This window comes from Saccopteryx bilineata, chromosome 2, assembly GCF_036850765.1.
Source record: "Saccopteryx bilineata isolate mSacBil1 chromosome 2, mSacBil1_pri_phased_curated, whole genome shotgun sequence".
NCBI classification, from domain to species: domain Eukaryota; kingdom Metazoa; phylum Chordata; class Mammalia; order Chiroptera; family Emballonuridae; genus Saccopteryx; species Saccopteryx bilineata.
This window is the reverse complement of record NC_089491.1, coordinates 230566853-230587467: the sequence shown is the minus strand read 5'-3', so window position 1 is coordinate 230587467 and position 20615 is coordinate 230566853. Positions and strand designations below refer to the sequence as shown.

General features: G+C 49.2%; 1 protein-coding gene and 1 pseudogene across 5 annotated transcripts in view; one reads left to right on the top strand and one right to left on the bottom strand.

Annotated features, from left to right (window-relative positions):
* Positions 1-20615, top strand: part of EVA1C (eva-1 homolog C) — a 77401-nt gene that overhangs the window by 40943 nt on the left and 15843 nt on the right. For all 5 annotated transcript variants that reach the window (XM_066259529.1, XM_066259527.1, XM_066259530.1 and 2 more), the window contains 3 exons: positions 7304-7447; positions 10443-10523; positions 12351-12440. In XM_066259529.1, coding sequence (XP_066115626.1) covers positions 7304-7447; positions 10443-10523; positions 12351-12440 — 315 coding nt within the window. The remainder of the gene's footprint in view (positions 1-7303; positions 7448-10442; positions 10524-12350; positions 12441-20615) is intronic.
* On the bottom strand, positions 8249-8658 carry LOC136323156 (NADH dehydrogenase [ubiquinone] 1 subunit C1, mitochondrial pseudogene; annotated as a pseudogene).

The following is a 20615-nucleotide window of genomic DNA, read 5'->3' as shown; positions in this document are numbered from 1 at the left end:
ATCAACTCCGTATGTGCCTTGACCAGGCAAGCCTAGGGTTTCGAACCGGCAACCTCAGCATTTCCAGGTCGACGCTTTATCCACTGCGCCACCACAGGTCAGGTCTAGGAGTATTTTTTGAGTCAGGTTTAAATTCCTGTGCCCCCAGGGCCACCCTCAGTCTCAGAAGTGATCAGAGATGAGAATTGGTATCCCGCAACCCAACCTCTGGTCACTGGACGGTTAGGTAGAGTGGGTGTGTCCAGGATGTCTCCACGGGCACACATGCACTTGGAACAGATAAGAGGTCCCTGACGCAGCTGTGATTGCGGACAGGGAGTCTCGATGGAAAGAACTGAGGGGAGGCTGGAGGTAGGGGACTTACCACACCATGTGTCAAAGTGGGTGGGAGGTTGGAGATCCTGGTTCTTCCTTGGAAGGGAAGGGGAGAGGAGCAGTCCCTTGCAGACTTCAAGCTCCTCCACGGTTTCGGCACCAAATGTAAAATATTTACCCCACTGAGGAAGAAAGAAGGAAGGGCATAGCCACCAAGTGTGGAACAGCAAAAGCTTTATTTAGTAGAGTGTATCCCGGACTAAGTTCTCTGGTCTGCAAAACGGGCCACAGAAGTCATGCCACTCCCCTGTTTGGGGGTAATTTATAGCATTGGTATGGTGGTCAGGTTGATATGATGTGGCAAAATTTCATTGGCTGACAGTCGTTCTTTTTCAAAGGGCTCCTGGGAAGTTTCTTTTGGCATTCATGGATGTAGGCGGTTCCAGCCAAAGTTCCTGGGCCTGGTTCCTCACGTGACCTTCCCCCATTGCCAACTGACCTCACACCCTGCCGGCTCAGTACCTCAAGCCTACAGTCTCTCTCTCAAGCTGTCTGTCTCTCATTCAGTTGTCTTCATAAGATAGAAATAGTCACCTTTGTGTGTATGGCTTATCTCCCCCAGGGGAAGGTAAGCACTGCAGAGATGGCATCGGTCTCCTTTCTGCAGATTTCCTGGCAACAAGATCAGTGCCTGGCTCAGAGCAGGTGCCCACGTGCATGTCAGATACGTGGATGAATGAGAGCCCCTCTTAAGAGAGACGCCCACCTGGGCTCCTGCGGAGGATAGTTGCTGGCCCAGAATGTGGGCCTGGTGTTGTCACAGCTTCCCGCCCCTCATGAGATGCTGGAAATCCATTTTTGTTTTATTTTCATGTGAAATGTTCCAACTTTCAAAATACCATGTGAGCCAAAGAAAACATGTTTCCAGGCTACATCCGGGCCATAGGCTGCCAGCCTGGGTGATCTCTGCTCTAAATTCCCATTATTACTGCAGCCCAGCCCCATAGCTTTGAGGAAGGGAATGGAGCTATCAATTCCTAACCTTAGAAGCATGAGCTTGGCAGGATAATTGCCTAAGGGCCAAGAGGTCAGTCTTACCACGGTCCTCAGAAAGGTCATGTGAGCTTTTCCTTCTGCAGAGCTCATGACCGGGCAGCTGGCTCTTCCCAAAGCAAGTGATTCCAAAGAACAGGTGGAAGCTACACACTGTCCCCTCTGCCGTACTGTGTAGGTCGCACAGGCCGGCTCTGCCTCACGGTAGGAGGCGGCGCCACAAGGGTGAGAATTCAGGTGGTGAACATCATCCGTGGCCATCTTGAAGGCTGTTATAGGCTGAACTGGGTCTAACATTTATATGTTCACATCCTAACCCCTAGTGCCTCATCAGGTGATTGTCCTTGAAGAGAGGCTCTTTAAAGAGGTGGCTAAGTTAAATTGACATCGTATAGTTGTTAATCCAATATGACTGGTGTCCTAATAAAATGAGAAAATTAGGACAGAGATTACCACAGAAGGAGGACCATGGGAAGACACTGGCAGAGGTCAGCCACCAGCAAGACAAGGAGCAAGGCCTCGGGAGGAGCCAACCCTGCAGACACCTTGGACTTCAGCCGAACTGGAAGAGAATAAACTCCTGTTGTTTGAGCCCCAGTCGGTGGTTCCCATTATTGCAGCCCTGGTGTACACATGCAAGGGCTGACCACCGCCACCGCTATGAAGTAAAAGGGAGGATGCACAAGACGGGTGACCGCGACAGCTGGAGGTCATCTCTGAAAGGTGACATCCTGCTGTTATGCAAGTTCAGACAAAGACAGACCCCATGTCTTACCTTGAGGGCACTGACTCAAAAACATTTCTGCAAGAGCTAGCAAAGCAGACCCATCAGAACCTGTGTCTCCTCTAGTGGAGGAGAAACTGACAGGAAAGCAGTAGAGTGATGGATCACTGTTGGTCCCAAATGAACACCAGTGAAAAGGCATCTTAACCCAGAGGGCGGGTACCTTCCTGCAGACCCAGCATGAACTTCAGACAGCAGGGCTGCAGAAAGGTCTGCTGGCTGGGTGTCCACTGTGACACATCGTTTCCTGCTGCAGTTCCATTTTCTGCTATTTCCTTAATAAGAGAATGAGGAAACCACCCAATGAGCCTCGAAGGCTGAGCTTAGGTCGTTGTCCCAAGGCCAGTGCGGGCAGGCCTGGACTTTTTAGTCAAAGATCAAGATGCCAGGGGTTCCCGCTGCCAAAGCAGCCACTTAAGAGCAACCAGCCCAATTATCTAAATAAACACAGGTTATAAAGAGTGATTAACTTTGGTTTCAATGGAGAACAGTAGCCAAAAGAACAAACATTAAATGGTTGAACATCTTGTTATCACATGTATTGGGTGGAAGGCAGTAGGCCAGGAAGAGAGGGTGCAAACAAAATCAGGATGGGGTGGGGGAGGGGAAATAACCGCTTTAAAAATGTATATATCCTGATAGCTGATTCAAAGCCAGCCCAGTGTTAGCCAGGATATGGTCAGACCTGAGTCAAACCTGAGTCAGACCTGAATTACCTTGGGCCTCTTCCTGAAAACACACCAGGGGGGCTTTTCACTCTCCCCAGGATAACTTCCTTGGCTCCCTGGGTAACAGGAGTGCAGATGTGTGCTCTGTAAAGCACGTAAAGCATGCTGCTCACAGACCTAATGGGCAGAAAGGACTGGGGTCTTAGCAGCAATGGGAGTCCTTTATCTTTCTTCCTATATTAGCCTTTACGAATATGGCCAGGCATATGTCCTAAGGAAGTAGCATATTTGTAAGGCACTCTCATGCAATTCTGGCCAGAACAGGGAATTGATATCTTTTCTGGGTAACATTTAGCATTGAGTATCAAAAGCCTTCATATGTTGACATGCCCTTTGACAAAGCAGTTAACCACCAAGAATTCTTGTGGAGGCCATCATGCTTGAGTGTACACATTTAACCCTAAGGATGTTCTCCATAGGATTCTTTATAATATTAAAAGAACAGAAATCATTTGAATATCTACCAATGGGGTGTTGTAAACAGAGCCAGTCCATTCATACAATGAAAAGCTATGCAGCTCTTTAGAATGACGGTTATGTTAAAATTTTCACAAATGTATGAATAAACAGAAAAAGAGTAGCTTACACAGTAATATGTATGTAATCCCATTGAGGAGGAAGGACATTTACACCTAGAAAAGTGATTTAGAAGGATGTTCTTTAAAGGTTCGCAATTTTTTTCTTGTTGGTAGGATTTACTAGGAACTTTTATTTTCCTAGTTTTGGCTTATCTGTGCTTTTCAAATTTCCAACTACAACTAGAAATTTGTATTGTTCTATTTTGTAATAAATAGAACAATAATAGTTATGTATGAAAGCATCAGACTTTTACCTTTTTTTTTTTTTTTTTTTTTTTGTATTTTTCTGAAGCTGGAAACGGGGAGGCAGTCAGATAGACTCCCACATGCGCCCGACCGGGATCCACCCGGCATGCCCACCAGGGGGTGATGCTCTGCCCATCTGGGGCGTCGCTCTGTTGCAACCAGAGCCACTCTAGCACCTGGGGCAGAGGCCAAGGAGCCATCCCCAGCGCCCGGGCCATCTTTTGCTCCAATGGAGCCTTGGCTGCAGGAGGGGAAGAGAGAGACAGAGAGGAAGGAAAGGGGGAGGGGTGGAGAAGCAGATGGGCGCTTCTCCTGTGTGCCCTGGCTGGGAATCGAACCCGGTACTTCCGCACGCCAGGCCAACGCTCTACCACTGAGCCAACCGGCCAGGGCTGAAAGCATCAGACTTTTAAAGATAATTTTATAATTTAGACTGTTACTTCTTCCCAATGCAGGTAGCTTGTACAGAAATCATATATCCCATTAGCAGTCTGGTGAGCTGAACGGGTGCCAGGCTCTGGGCAAACAGCAGAGAAGGGCACACACCCTTGTCCCTACCCCACCCCCCAGGGACTCTTGGTCCAATGGGAGATGCAGACACAGCAGCTAACATATCACCATGCAACACACTGTAAAGGTCACAGCCCTCAACTGCAGGACCCAGCTCCCCGCAGAGCCCCCCCCCCAGCCCCTGGCTCTGGAAGCCACTGCCCTTGCCCCTTTAGGCTTGGGGGGTGTGGCATATCCCTCTGTTCTTCCTAGCCCTGGTGTCCTGCTTCATCCTTTGAGGGATTACATATCCCACTCACACCTGAGTAAACAGTCTCTATGGAGCCCGCTTTACATTGCCCAGTTGGAGAGTGTGCGTGGCCTGCTGGGACCCTGCTGGTGCCCACTGCTCTTTCTATTCCTCACCACACTTCACAGAGCCTCACCTGGTGCTCGGGCATTTGCTGTCGGGGGACACTTACAACATTGCAGTACAGCTTTATCGGCTTCTTGACATGCTCTGCTCACTTTCTTTTCATTCGTGAGGACCAAATTAGGTCCAGCAAGAATCATCCTCAGAGAAGAGATGGGTCCATATTCTTAGCCAGGGGGATGGGCTGCTTGCGTCACCTGGTGTCCATTTCAGTCCACTCATTCATTGATTGAATACGTCATCACCAGGTACCTACTGTTTGCCCAGAACTGCAATTATCAGGCACTGTGGAATTGTACTTGACAAAATGAACCAGAGACTTCAGGCATATATTCAAATTGAGTGTTCTTATAATATCCCTCACCATTCGTTGAGATATATTTCCCATGCATTTATACACTTAGCTACATGACATAGATACATATGTAATTACTCTGAGTTTTCGGAAATTGTCTCCTCCACTCCCTGCTCCTCAGCCCTCCACTCCTTCCAGTAGAGTTATTACAATTGCTCCCAAACTGGTCTCGCTGCCTTTGGTTCCTTTTCTCCCCCAGTGCATCCTGGACACTGTCCCCAGAGGGCACTGGCATCAGGCCATTTTTTAGGTTTCCTGTTGCTTTAGCTGAGCATTCAGAGGCTGTCTCCGTCCAACTTCTGTTTACTTTTCTAGCTCATCCTCTGTGGCTTCCCTGCCTCCGCCTGCTATTCCAGGTCATGGTCAGCCCCTGACTCCCTCTAAGTGCTTCTGGCCCAATTGCCTTGGTACTCTACCTTCTTTCTTGCCTGCCTCTACCCACTCTGGGGTCTTTCCCCGGTGACCAAGCCCTTCTCCTCCATAGCCTGTCTCGACCACTCCAGGCCACAGCAGCCTCTTCCACTGATGACCCCAGACCTCTTGTCTGGACCACTCACCGCTGACACAACCCCTGTTTCACATTGAGACTTCGGGTCTTATGTGTGGAGCCATGGTACATTCTGAGAATGTGAGGCAGGCTTCCTCTGACTTGTTTTTTGACAGTCTCTAGTACAGTGCTTCCTCTTCTGTATGTGTTCAGTTAATATTTACTAAACATTAAGACAGGGGTCCCCAAACTTTTTTTACAGGGGGCCAGTTCACTGTGCCTCAGACCGTTGGAGGGCCAGACTATAAAAAAAACTATGAAAAAATCCCTATGCACACTGCACATACCTTATTTTAAAGTAAAAAGACAAAACTGAAATAAATACAATATTTAAAATAAAGAACAAGTAAATTTAAATCAACAAACTGACCAGTATTTCAATGGGAACTATGCTCCTCTCACCACCAATGAAAGAGGTGCCCCTTCCAGAAGTGCGGCGGGGGCCGGATAAATGGCCTCAGGGGGCCGCATGCGGCCCGCGGGCCGTAGTTTGGGGACCCCTGCATTAAGACATTATGCCAGGTGCTAAGAAACATGCCCTCATGTTTACTACCATGTTTCCCCATGTATAAGACATACCCTTTTCTGAAAAATTTGGGGTCTAAAAACTGGGTGTCTCTTATTCAGTGATTGTAGATTCTTTAACTTGCATTTTCCTCTTTTCTTTTGCGCTTGATTTGGCACTCATTGTTGAAGACAGTGAATAGTCACCAGACACAGATGAGGACAAGTTAATGGATGGGAGTTTTGACAGTGATGATGAATTATACGAATTTTATGATGAATAAAACTTGAGTTAAATAACTTTATGTAATACATTTTTTTTTTCAAATTTTGGGCCCCAAAATTAGGGTGCTGCATCTTATACATGGGCGTGTCTTATACGTGGGAACGTACAGTAGTTTATTTTATTCATTCATCCATCCATCAGTTGTTATTGGATTTCTACTGGGGGCCAGGCTGTGGGAATTAGATACTTAACAAGGGAGAAATCTTCTCTATCCTCATGGAGCTGGCATTCCTGTAAGGGAAGTGGATTCTCAGTACAAACAAGTAAAACAGTTCAAAGTGTGGGAAGGGTCCTAGCACAGGGGTCAGGAAACTATGGCTCGCAAGCCAGATGTGGCTCTTCTGATAGCTGCATCTGGCTCGCAGACAAATCTTTAATAATAAAAAAAATAACATTAAAAATATAAAACATTCTCATGTATTACAATCCATTCATTTCCTACTCACGTTCATGGTTGTGGGTGGATAGAGCCAATCACAGCTGTCCTCTGGGACAACACCAAATTTTTATTGGATAATGCTTAACATACATGGGTCATTGTATGGCTTTCATGGAATTACATTTTAAAATGTGACGTTCATGGCTCTCTCAGCCAAAAAATTTCCCGACTCCTGTCCTAGAAGATGTCCACGTTGTACATCTTTGCCTGTTCCATATGTGAGCCAGTTATGTAATTGGTGGAGCCCAGTGCAAAATGGATATATAGGGCCTCTTGTACTAACCACATACAAATGTCACGATAGCGACAGCAGGGCATTGAACCCGATGTGGGGCCTTCTGGCTCATGAGCACAAAACCAGCTCGGCCTCCGTAGTCCTTAGCCCACACGGGGTGTTTTCATGAGACAAAAAATCATCAGAGAAACTGTCTCCATGAGATCGGACTTGAGCTCAGTATCCTTGTTCCTAGGAATAACAGGCGATGTGGTGGCCATATACGGTAGGGACGCAACATAATGGGCTGGTCGCTGTCCCCTGCCTTTCAGACTGCTTGTCATACTCAGCTCTGCGAGTCCTGTCCCAGAGGTGCTATGGGAGGCAGCGATGCAGAATCCTAGTCAACAACCACCACTTCGGAAGCCCCTGTCTGCCAGGAGTGAAAAAGTACCTCACTGTCACCTATGCATGTGGTAAGAACACACCCCCAAGGAGGGCTGCCTCCTCCTTCAGAGATGGTGACCATGGCAACAAAGGCTGTTTGCTTGCAACCGGCCCAACGACTACTCCTGAAACCAATCTTTGTTACACCAGAGAGTCAAGAGCCCCTTTTTCTACCCTTCATTGTTGCTGATGACATTCACATTAGATAAGCAGAAGGATTTTCTTGGGTCCACGTTTGTTTTCAGAGCTCTCTGAGCTATCAGATGGGCAGCAGATGGGAAGGGTAGGGAAGAAACAAACAAACGGGGGTGAAAGGGATGTCACCGAGGGAGCGGTTTTCATCTGGGTTCTTGGGAGGCTCTAGGATTTATGGGGATGTCATGTGAGTTCACAGGAGTGTAGCTGTCCCTCCATCCCTGCTGTTAGGCCTCTGTGTGCTGCCAACATTCCCACGGCGCTGAGTCAACAGACCTGACACTTACCCTAAAACAGTGAATTATTACGTGACGTTTTCCTGGTGTCCTTCAATAATAAAATGAAACGCCTGGTTCATGAGATTCCAGCTTTTATAAAATGACTTAAAAGGAAATCAGCAGTTAATATTGTTTTTCTGAGGGTCAGGTGGCTTTCCAGTTGTAATCCTGACACGGGAACTATGTTATTTATTTATTTATTTATTTATTTATTTATTTATTTATTTATTTTAGAGAGCATAGAAGCAAAGGGTGACAAAGAGCCTACCACGAAGAGCCCTACTCCTGTGCTCATGGAAACCCCTCTCCCTGCTGGATGTCCCTAGACATTTTTTTTTTTTTTAAAGAATACAGAAATATTTTTATTTTTTCATTTATTGGTGCAAAAACACAAATGCTGATGGCATATTCACATATAACTTTTCTCTCATGTTTACAACTCAACAGATTGGAACTGCTTTAATCATTACATGGAGCATACTATATTAGTATTTATCAAGTTTACTCCAACCCATTTCTTCTTTTATACTCTAAAATATCTTCATTATGTTGTCTGATGAGATAGAGCCACAAGAAGGCGGAAGTGCCCAAGGTCAAGCCAACTTTCAGCCAGTCGGGTTTGTCATGCAGCGGCTCCCAAACGTAGAACTTGGACCGCGCATAGGAGCCGCTCGGGAGCCTGGCCGGGGCCAGCAGCCTGGGGAAGGACCGCAACAACGCGAACAGCGCCATCTTGCCGGGCAGGCTCCCCCTAGACATTTTTGATAACAGTTTTATTGAGATATAATCCACTGATTGTGCAATTCATTTATTAAGCAGAGAAGTGGATGGTTTTACTATGGTCACAGAATTGTGCAATGGTCACCATAATTGAGGACATTCTCCTCATTCCAACAAGAAACCCTGTGTCCTTTAGCAGTCACTTCCCAATCCAGCCCTGTCCCCAACCCCAGGCAGCCACCAGCTTATGTCCTTCTGTCTTTATGGGTTTGCATCTTTTGGACATTTCATATAAACGGAGTCATACCACATGTGGTTCTTTGTGACCAGTGTCTTTACCTGGTGTATGGTGGTGTGTGTCAGCATTTCATTCCTTTTCATGACACACTAGGATCCCATTGCATCCCCATCCTTTATGTCCTGAGCTAACAGTGCTGCTCTTGGCAGTATCAGAGCCATAATAGACCCTGACCGGGCAGTGGTGCAGTGGATAGAGTGCCACTTGGGATGCTGAATACCCAGGTTTGAAACCCTGAGGTTGCTGGCATGAGTGCAGGTTCATCCAGCTTGAGCACAGGGCTGCTGGCTTGAGTGTGGGATCATAAACATGATCCCATGTCACTAGTTTGAAGAGCCCAAGGTCACTGGCTTGAGCAAGGGGTCACTGGCTGGCTTGGTTGGAGCCCCCCAGTCAAGGCACATATGAAAAAGCAATCAATGGACAACTAAGGTGTCACAACTATGAGTTGATGCTTTTCATCTCTCCCTTCCTGTCTCTCCTTTAAAAAAAATTTCTTTTAATTAAAAAAAGCTGTCATAGTGAAGTAACTACATCAACATATTCCCAAAATCATAGCAGCCAAGTGTACATGTGGGGATAGACTCACAATCGTGTCAGCCCTCTGGGTCTTTATTCCCCACCCCCTGTCCAGGAGCTCTGGGCAGCATGGTGCCCATTCTGGCTCAGAATGACCATTGGAGAAGGGACCAGCTGACCCCTATGCATGCCAAGATAGTCTTACATAAGAGGGTTGGAACTGATCAACTCCAGTAGGTATTTGTCCCAACACCTGCTTCTGACCAAGCATCCTACCAGGCTAAGCTCTTCTACCCAGCAGCTTTGCTGTGCAAACCCAGGGGATACCCCACCACCCTGTGGGTGGGGGCAGGGTCCATCAGGGACAAGTAATGAATGTTTAGCAGGTCTTGCTGTGGGACCCTCATTCCCATAGAAACACATGTCTCCAAAAGGACCTTGTCACACAGCCAGCCATAGTATTCTGGAGGGGTGAGCATCTGCAGGTGCCGCTGGGGGTGAGGGTGTTTGACTGAGTCTGACAAGTGGAGGGATAAACGTCCTGATTTACCAATGGATTTCTTTTGTGTGTGTGTGTGTGTGTGTGTGTGTGTGTGTGTGTGTGTGTTTTACAGAGACAGAGAGTGAGTCAGAGAGAGGGATAGACAGACAGGAACGGAGAGAGATGAGAAGCATCAATCATTAGTTTTTCATTGCGCGTTGCAACACCTTAGTTGTTCACTGATTGCTTTCTCATATGTGTCTTGACCACGGGCCTTCAGCAGACCAAGTAACCCCTTGCTGGAGCCAGCGATCTTGGGTTCAAGCTGGTGGGCTTTTTGCCCAAACCAGATGAGCCCACGCTCAAGCTGGCGACCTCAGGGTCTCAAACCCGGGTCCTCTGCATCCCAGTCCGACGCTCTATCCACTGCGCTGCCGCCTGGTCAGGCACCAATGGATTTCTTAGCCTCCTCTTCGTTGCATTGAAAAACTATCAAGTGTATAAAGTCTAAAATACTGCTTTTTGGTTTTTAGTTCCCAAGAACATACTCACAGCAATTGATCCAGCCGTCACTAACCTGAAGCCTTCGGTGAAGCAGAAAGATGGCGACTATGGTAATATTTCTGGCTCACTGCCAGCACCTTTCTTGAGGTGGGGGTTTGTTGTCAGGGGCACTCTGTTTGAATGTGAGGGTGTCAGAGGTGCTGTGGTGAATGGCTGTAACTGGTGGCCAACATTTCTTTTTTTTTTTAAACTTATACATAGAATATGTCCACCCTCCATCTATTCCCGTCTTATTTCCTGAAAGAAAAGTCAAATCGAAAAAGACATCTGCCCAGAAACCAACTTAGATTCTGCAACAGGCTCCTTGGGAATATGATTGGTTAGGCTCCTGGTACCACCTTCTCCCTGAGGTCTTCCCTGTTCTTCTGTATACAGTTGGAGAACATTTGGGTCATCTTATCAAATCTAGAATGAGTTCTGGCCTGACCAGGCGGTGGCACAGTGGATAGAGCGTCGAACTGGGATGCGGAAGACCCAGGTTCGAGACCCCGAGGTCGCCAGTTTGAGCGCAGGCTCATCTGGTATGAGCAAAGCTCACCAGCTTGGACTCAAGGTCGCTGGCTCGAGCAAGGGGTTACTCGGTGTGCTGAAGGCCCACGGTCAAGGCACATATGAGAAAGCAATCACTGAACAACTAAGGTGTCGCAACAAAAAACTGATGATTGATGCTTCTCATCTCTCTCTGTTCCTGCCTGTCTGTCCCTATCTGTCCCTCTCTCTGACTCTCTCTCTCTTTCTGAAAAAAAATACATAAAAATAAAAAAATAGAATGAGTTCTGACCCTGAGAGCTCCTGAGAGAAGCTGTTGAGCATCTGTCTAAGCGACCAACCTTTCTCATCTCTTAGCACTTACACTAACTAATTGCTACAATTCTGTGGCACCCCCAAAAATATATTGTTGGCCGATCTGACACACACACACACACACACACACATACACACACACACACACACAAATATATATATTATATATGTATAATTTTGATTTATTCACACCAGAAGGCTATTGGTATATAAGCCGTTCTCATTTTTTTCCTTAGTCTGAGGGAAAAGAAGTCAGTGTCCCCTGACTAAGTAGTCAGGTTTTACAAATTCTCACAGCATACCGGTTGTAAACCACTGATCTGAGATACTGGGCTTTGGATGGTGAAGTGTTGTCTGTGTTGTTTTCATAACAAATACGAGGTCTTTCCCCCCTAAATATAAAAAGGATGCCTAATGTGGAAAGCACAGGGAAGCAGCAGGAAATAGAAACCGCCCCAGCCTCAGAGCTCAGAGGTCACACTTCTCCATCTTCTACAGCTTTCCGCCAGGCTCCCCGTCCCACAGCCCCGCTCCCTCTGATCCCATGAATATCCTGGTCCCCAGCTGCAGAGGGCTCAGATCTCTGTACCGTCCCTCTGCAGAGGCCTTGAACCAGTCTGACCTTCCCAGGAGCTCCCAAACCACCACTGATGTTTAACCAGGTACCTGACACCAGAGCAGCCCTGCATTCCACTGCTGTTTCAAAACTAAGTGCCCCCAACACAGGCCCCTCCATAACTTGAGGTTGGTCTTGTCTACACTCAGCAGAGCCGACAGCATCTCTGTGGCTATGTAAGATGTTGTTAGACACCATGAGAGTCGTTGCCCGGCAGGTGGGGAAAAAATGTACTCCCTTCTGCAGCGGAGTGCGTAAGTGGCACCTAGATGAGTTGGAGCCACCATGTTTTAGGATTTCTAAATTCCTTTTACCATTTACTATACTCAGGGACTGCTTCCTAAATGCTCTTCCTGGCTCATTCTTTGTTGGATTTCTATGACTTTTTATTTATGATGATAAAGTGTCCTGTAGACAGCTGTGATTAATCATAGGTCTCATATGTTTTATGAAACAGGTGTCAGCTTTGACCCTAGCGAATCAAGGGTGCTGCAGAAAGACGGGGTCATTGTCAGCAACTCCCTGGCTGCCTTTGCTTACATCAGAGGTAGGTCAATGGATCGAGGATTCTCAGGGTGCTAATGGGGTTACTTAAAGTCTTCCCGACAAAGGTGCTGTGTAATTACAACATTCCAATAGCTAAAGAAATATGACCAAGTTTATACGTGGCAACTGTAGTCTTATGAGACCTGGACACCCAGAGGCCCGAATTCGGGGGCAGTTCCAACCGGGTTACCCACAGGAGAACCAAACAGGGAGGCACAGACAGAAAGTCACCCGATGGAGGAGTTTGGCCCCGTGAGGTATTTTCTGCTTTGAAAAGTAGGAACTGGAGGAATGCATTTTCCCAGCTCAGAAACTTGGGAAGGGCCTAGGATTAGCGAATTCCACCCTTGGTTAGGAAGAAAACTGAGCCAGAAGATCACTTAGTAAACACAACAGGTCATTCCCTGTCAAGACAGAGCCCCTTTCTGAGTCACCAGTGTTCCTTCTTGCGGTTGCCAAGGTTCCCCTCGATAATCTCCCCCTCGAAGATCGATGACTGGCAGCTCTTGCTAATGAGCAGCCAGGCTTGCTACCCGGTGAGGGCACAGTGCACTCCATGGCCACTGAGTGCCCACCTAAGCACAGACCATGGTTTGGAATGTTGACTCTGCAAGTTTCGGCAATACCTGCCTGACTCTGTTCCAGAAGCCAAACCCTCTGAGGCCTTTTGTAGAATGCGTGTGACTATAATGCATTACCCTATTACTGCGCAAGGCCGGCCTGGGGTAGAGGGGTTAGATGGGGGGCTGTTTCAGGTGAGCCTTCCTCAGAAGAAAATAAAGGCACAAGGAGCCGTATTAGCAGAGAGACGCAGCAGTCTTGTGTTCCTCGTGGTCCCGCCACCCTCCTGTGGTCCCGCCACCCTCCTGTGGTCCCGCCAACCTCCGTGGTCCCGCCACCCTCCGTGGTCCCGCCACCCTCCTGTGGTCCCGCCACCCTCCTGTGGTCCCGCCACCCTCCGTGGTCCCGCCACCCTCCTGTGGTCCCGCCATCCTCCGTGGTCCCGCCATCCTCCTGTGGTCCCGCCACCCTCCGTGGTCCCGCCACCCTCCTGTGGTCCCGCCACCCTCCTGTGGTCCCGCCACCCTCCGTGGTCCCGCCATCCTCCGTGGTCCCGCCATCCTCCTGTGGTCCCGCCACCCTCCGTGGTCCCGCCACCCTCCTGTGGTCCCGCCACCCTCCTGTGGTCCCGCCACCCTCCGTGGTCCCGCCACCCTCCTGTGGTCCCGCCACCCTCCGTGGTCCCGCCACCCTCCTGTGGTCCCGCCACCCTCCGTGGTCCCGCCACCCTCCTGTGGTCCCGCCACCCTCCTGTGGTCCCGCCACCCTCCGTGGTCCCGCCATCCTCCTGTGGTCCCGCCATCCTCCGTGGTCCCGCCACCCTCCTGTGGTCCCGCCACCCTCCGTGGTCCCGCCATCCTCTGTGGTCCCGCCACCCTCCTGTGGTCCCGCCACCCTCCTGTGGTCCCGCCATCCTCCTGTGTCAGTATCCCTCCTGAGTTTGCTGCCTGGTCCTTGGTTTCCTCTGAGAAACATCTCTTTTCTAACCACACTCCTTTTTTCCCCCCATTTCTTGGTGTTCTCAATCATTGTCAAAGTTAAGAGATGTCAGGATTTTTCTTGTCAGAAATAGCTCCATATTTTCAAAAGTCCCTGGACAGCCCCTTGGAGGGAAAGTCATCATGAAAATCCTTCAAACAAAGAATGACAATTGCAGAGAAGTCATGATGACACCCCCTTGTTGGTCCTTCTCCACATCTGCCTTGGTCCACTCAGGCCACTGTAACAAGAAACCACACACTGGGTAGCTTAAACAACAGAAATTTAATTTTTCACTGCTTTGGAGTCTGGAAGTCCTAGATCAAGGTAGTGGTAGATTTGGTGTCTGGTGAGAGTTCTCTTCCTGGCTTGCAGATGTCCACTGTCTTGCTGTGTCCTCACAGGGAGAGAGAGATAGAGAGCTCTCTGGTGTCTCTTCTTAGAAGGACACAAATTCTATTGGATCTGGGCCCCACCTTATGACCTCATTTAACCTTATTCACCACTCCCACCCTATAGGTTCTGTCTCCAAATACAGTCACATTGGGGGTTAAGGCTCTAACACATGAATTGGAGGGGGACACAATTCAGTCCATAGCATTGACCCTGCGAGAGGGGACTCTGACACCTCATTCTGCACATAAGAAAGCCGAGGGTCAGAGGAGGTGAGCCATTTGCTTGAGGTCACAGTGTGGACATTGGCAGGGCTAGGATTCAGACTCAGCAGGTTCAAGGCCTGTGCTCTGGCTTCCCCAAGCAAGAACTGTGCTCTTCAGAATCAGACACAAGGAAACCTCGTGACCTCACATTATCCTACTCAGCTGCCCTCCGTCTGCCTCTATGATTCTCCATGCTCATTCCTCCCGGAAATCACAGGAGAGAGCTATTTAGTGCCCATCTGTCCACTCAATGTTAAATGATTCAAGGGCAGATCTTGTAATCACAGTTATTGTCACATCCCAATGTGTAGGACAGTGCTCGGCACTCCCGAGCGGGGAGGCCCACCTGCAGGAGCAGCTAGGAGCCAAGTGAGCCAGGGAGGTTCTGGTAAAACAGCCAAAGAGTTGGTAGACTGAGGGAATCAGGAGGGCATTTCTGCAGAGCTGCAGGCAGCTCTGGTGCCCTGGGGGACAAGCGGACTAGAAACCAGAATCGGGGGCTTATCTTGAGATGCTGAAATGCGGAGGTTGGTAGGACAGACAGGAGGACGTCCAGAGGTCCCTGAGGAATGGTTTCTCTCTCTGCCATTTGGTGGTCTGAAGGACATCTCCTTGGAGTGTTTGAATTTACCCTCATCTCATGTCTATACCTGCTCGAACTTAGATCACAGGATTGAAGAAGCTCATGGAAAAATTTTGAAATTACAGAAATGTAAAGTGGTGTGTGTGTGTGTATGTGAGTGTGTGTCTCTGTGTCTGTATATGTGTCTGTCTCTGTGAGTCGTGTGTGTGTGTGTGTGTGTGTGTGTGTGTGAGGGGGGGGGGGAAGGGTTTGGAAGGCAGTTGCTAAGCTGACTCTGCCCTGTCCCCTGGCATATTGTGCCTAAAAAGACTCAAAGAGGGTCTTGCTCAAACGTGACACCCCCATCACATATAATAGTTGCTTTATTGACATCTGCTTTGCGTGTTTACCTCACACAAGCATGCCTTCTGTGGCCTTAATAATTCTGTCCTGCCTGACCAGGTGGTGGTGCAGCGGATAGAGCGTTGGACTGGGATGCCAAGGACCCAGGTTCGAGATCCCGAGGTTGCCAGCTTGAGCGTGGGCTCATCTGGCTTGAGCAAAAAAAAAGCTCACCAGCTTGGACCCAAGGTTGCTGGCTCGAGCAAGGGGTTACTCGGTCTGCTGAAAGCCCACGGTCAAGACACATATGAGAAAGCAATCAATGAACAACTAAGGTGTTGCAATGCGCAATGAAAAACTAATGATTGATGCTTCTCATCTTTCCGTTCCTGTCTGTATCTCTCTGTCTATCCCTCTCTCTGACTCTTTCTCTCTGTCTCTGTAAAAAAACAACAACAAAGAACTGTCCCTGCCCCATGCGTGGGACTGTGTGTGTGCCCAGCCTCAGGCAGGTCTGCCTATGGACTCTTGAGGTAGCTGGGGCCATGGGGAGAAAGCAGAGGTCCCCCTGAAGTTGAAGGCACCATTGTTTCATACAAGAGGAACTCCAGGATATCAGAGAAACCCACGCTGAAACAACAGAAGTATAATAACACATTCCAATGTTGGAGTTACACGATCCCCCGTTGGGGAAGGCAACTGGAAATCAGCGCTGCCTTGTCGCATAGGTGTGGACTCCGGTCTGTTCCCACGGTTCCTAATCTCGGTTCCATGACAGAATGTTGTTATCACATTGCTGAGTGCCGGCGGACGAAGGCCCAGCCTACGCTGTGCTTTCACTGATGGTTGCAGGCCTGGGAGCTGGAACCCTCGCTCAGTCCTCTTGGTGTCTTATTTGTACACAAATAAACTTGAGCTGGAGTTTGTGTTGGCTCCAGACTAGGGATGTAAGGGTCAAGGGGTCTCCAAGGCCATAGCCACCATTGTGAGATTCACAGGGGCTGATGAACGTCACTCACTCGAGCCTGTGGAGAATGAGGCCAAGTGGAAAACAGTGCCAACAATAACAGTGTGAAGATGGTCTGACCACAGGAGACGAATGCCTTTATATTTCCCGAATATAGGATAAGAAAGAGGGTCGGTCACAAAAGCCCAAAATCCAATTGCTTCTAGAAAACGTGCTTTAGTGTTAAGGTTGGGGTTGTAGAGAGAGCCCTGGCCTGAGCTCCCGGGTCCCAGCCAAGGGATGGCTTTGGACTGCAGGATTAGCTGGGCCAGTGCACCCGCCTAGTTCCCTCAACATCTGGTGAGTCTGAAACTTCGAGCTCATAGCTGCAGATGACTAGGAAGCATTGCTCCAACAGGCTTGCCAAGAGCTTGCCCACGTTCTCCATCTTTGATCACTGGATCTCAGCAGACTTGGTATGGACACAGCCCAGATGGTGACCACTTGGCCAGAGGCGTAACAGAGTCAAGAGGCACTAATAGTGAGATGCTCTCCGGCAATGGAATCCAGACTCATCTCCCAAGAGAAGAGGGAGAGAAGGAAGGAAGGCAACGAACATGACGGAGTCCCACCCGCAGGGCCCTCTCAGAGTGCTTGGAGCTCTGTGGCCGCTCCTCCGTGCAGTCAGTAGGCATTGTGGGATCCCTGCTGGGCACGGGGGATCTGGCAAAGAACAAGAGAGTTTGGTCCTGCTTTTATGGAGCCTGCATTCTATGGGGCAAGAAAGGGTGGGCAGTTTAGTGACATTCAAGATGCTATAAGAGCAATGACAAGGGGACCTGGCCCAGACTGGGGTGGGGGACAGAAGGCTAGATGAAGAGGGGAGAAAACATTGCAGGCAGAAAGAATGCCACGTAGAAAGTGCGTGGCCCCTGTGAGGCGGGGAAGAGGCCAGTGTACAGAAAGAGCAGAGAGTGGAGGGATCAGTCTTTGACTTGAACTTGGGGAGGGTGGCAGGGGGCCTGGCCATAGCAGGCTTCATAGGCTGCAGCCAGGATTTGAGTTTTAGCTTATGAGAGGGGAGTGACCATTTACAGAGCAGAGCAGGGATGTGACCTGATATGCATTTTTAAAAAGATGGCGATGGCCACAGTGGGGGAGATGGATGAAAGGGGCCAGAAAGGAGACAGCAGGGCAGCTGAGGACAGGGAGACGTGGACGAGTGGTGATGTCTTCCCTGCTTTTCAGACAAAGTCACTAGATCAAGAGATACCTGTGCAAGTGAGAGTAAAAGCCACTTACCAGGGGGTGTTCACACTATGTGGGCTCGTAGAGGATTATTGTTGAGAATATATAGCCTGACCAGGCAGTGGCACAATGGATAGAGCGTTGGCCTGGGACATTGAGGCCAGTTTTAAAACCCCGAAGTCATCAGCTTGTGCATGGGATCGTAGACATGACCCCCTGGTTGCTGGCTTAAGCCCAAAGGTTGCTGGCTTGAGCAAGGGGTCACTCAGTCTGCTGTAGCCCCCCCAGTCAAGGCACATATGAGAAAGCAATCCATGAACAACTAAGGTGCTGCAACTATGAGTTGATGCTTCTCATCTCTCTCCCCTCCTGTCTGTCTGTCTATCTCTCTCCCTCTCCTAAAGAAGAAAAAGAATATATAGAAACTTCTGTGTTCTTTACACATGAGAGGAAAAGCACACGTCCCCAACAGAGACAACTGTGGGCATGCGACATGAGCCGGCATTTAGAGAGGAGGGAAGCATAATCACTGGAGTGATGTACAGGATTTGGGGGTCAGGGAAACGCAGACCAGGACCATAGTAAGGTACCACTTTATACCCTTGTGACTGGGAAGGAACTTGAAAGCCTCTCTGTGCCAGGTGCTGGAGGGACAGACACTCCCTCCAGTGCCCACATGGTAGCCGTTTTGGAAGCCAGTTGGGCAGTGTTTCCTAAAATTCACGTACCTCAGAACTCATCCAAGTATGCTCCTGGGTCAATACCCAAGGGAAAGGCTTGCTCATGTACACCCGGGGCATTGATGAGAATGTCCACGGCTACAGTGCCCACAAAGCAAAACAGAAGCCTGGCACCAACCCAGATGCTCCCCAGCGGGGGGCGGGATGAGTGAATCAACACTATAGTCCAGCCAGTGGAAGAGGAGATAACAATGTAACATCCAGTAAAAACAACCACCACCGGCAAGTTACACTCTTTTCACATGGTTTGAGGAACCCACAGAGGTGCAGTAAGCTATATTAAAAGGCAAGCAGGGTAGTAATGACTATGAGATTCAGGTGGGAGTTACCTTGCTTGATGGAGGAGCTGGGGGAGGAGGAAGCCCCCACTTGCACACAGGTGCTGTCAGGGTCTCCCACCCACGTGTCAGGCGTCGGCATCATTTGGTGTGTGGTTGTCCAACAACATCCCCAGCACCTCCTGAGGCTCATTCTACCACCACTCCCAGAGATGAACGCTCCCTCCCTTCTCTCCCAAGTGGTGTAGGACTGTCTTGGACCAACTCTTCAAAATACCTTGGCACTTTGGGAAAAACGTTGTTATTCACAGCAGTGCAGATGCAACTTGCTGCCCCGCCCCAGCCAACAGCCACTTTGGACTAAGACTCCTGTGTCGCAAAGAGGGGAAGGAGGCCGTGGTGCTGGTTGGTCAGGGCCACAGCAAAAAAAGGATATCACATCTGAGGCAGTGACGCCAGCCCCAAGTGAAGGAAGCCGAGGGAGCGGTTTCGAGTTTCAAGAAGATACTGCGCCTCACTTAGATCTTTCCTGTCAGGTCACAGAGACTGGATCCTTTGAGAGACCAGGAAACTCACCAACCCCCTGGTTCTCCAGCTCCAGTCTGGACCCCTGAGGAAGAGGAGGTGGTGCAGGGCAGTCCTCACCATCTGCGCATGGAGTACAGTGGGAGGTGCTGTGCCCACCACGGGGTCCACGCAGCTGCACTGAGCATTGGTGGTTCTGGATGCACACCACAGGTGGCCCACAGCTGAGGATCTGGGATCCAGCCCCGGTTCCACCTGAAGAGGCCAGGGGGCTTTCCTGGCCTCCACTTTGGTGGACTGCAGCCCATGGGCCAACCTCGTAAATAAAGTTTTATTTAGAACACACCTGTTTCTATTTCTGTTATTATTGTGCCACCATTTGGATGTAGAAAAACTACCAGAGCTTTCATTTATATTTACTTTTTAATCTAGAAGAATTCAGCTTTGCTTCCATCTACTATGTTGATGCTTAAACTTTGTATATACATTAATTTTTCATAGTTTACTACTACTGATAGCTAACTGTTCATTAAAGATAACTGGCCCTGGCCGGTTGGCTCAGCGGTAGAGCGTCGGCCTAGCGTGCGGAGGACCCAGGTTCGATTCCCGGCCAGGGCACACAGGAGAAGCGCCCATTTGCTTCTCCACCCCTCCGCCGCACCTTCCTCTCTGTCTCTCTCTTCCCCTCCCGCAGCCAAGGCTCCATTGGAGCAAAGATGGCCCGGGCGCTGGGGATGGCTCCTTGGCCTCTGCCCCAGGCGCTAGAGTGGCTCTGGTCGCAACATGGCGACGCCCAGGATGGGCAGAGCATCGCCCGCTGGTGGGCAGAGCGTCGCCCCATGGTGGGCGTGCCGGGTGGATCCCGGTCGGGCGCATGCGGGAGTCTGTCTGACTGTCTCTCCCTGTTTCCAGCTTCAGAAAAATGCAAAAAAAAAAAAAAAAAAAGATAACTGTACATCACTGAGTGTTCTGATAGCTTCACAGGAATTACTTCATTTCATTGTAACAACTCTGTAGTGGGAAGGTGCTGTTAGCCCCATTTTACAGACAAGGAACCTGAGTCACAGAGAGGTTATGTAACTTGCTGAAAGTCACATAGCTAATGAGTGGCAGATCTGAGTTTGAACTCAGGGGGACCACCTTCCAAGTTCCTCTGCTATGTATCCTCTTATATACATTCATTATATACATTCATACATGTATTGACTATGTGTGCTCTAAACCTTTTTTTTAAAAAAACCAATGAGGGTATGTGGTCAGAGAGGTGAGGGTGGTCTCCAAGATGCTATCCAGAGCTGGCGTTCTACGTGGCATTAGCTTCCTGCCTGGGGAGACAT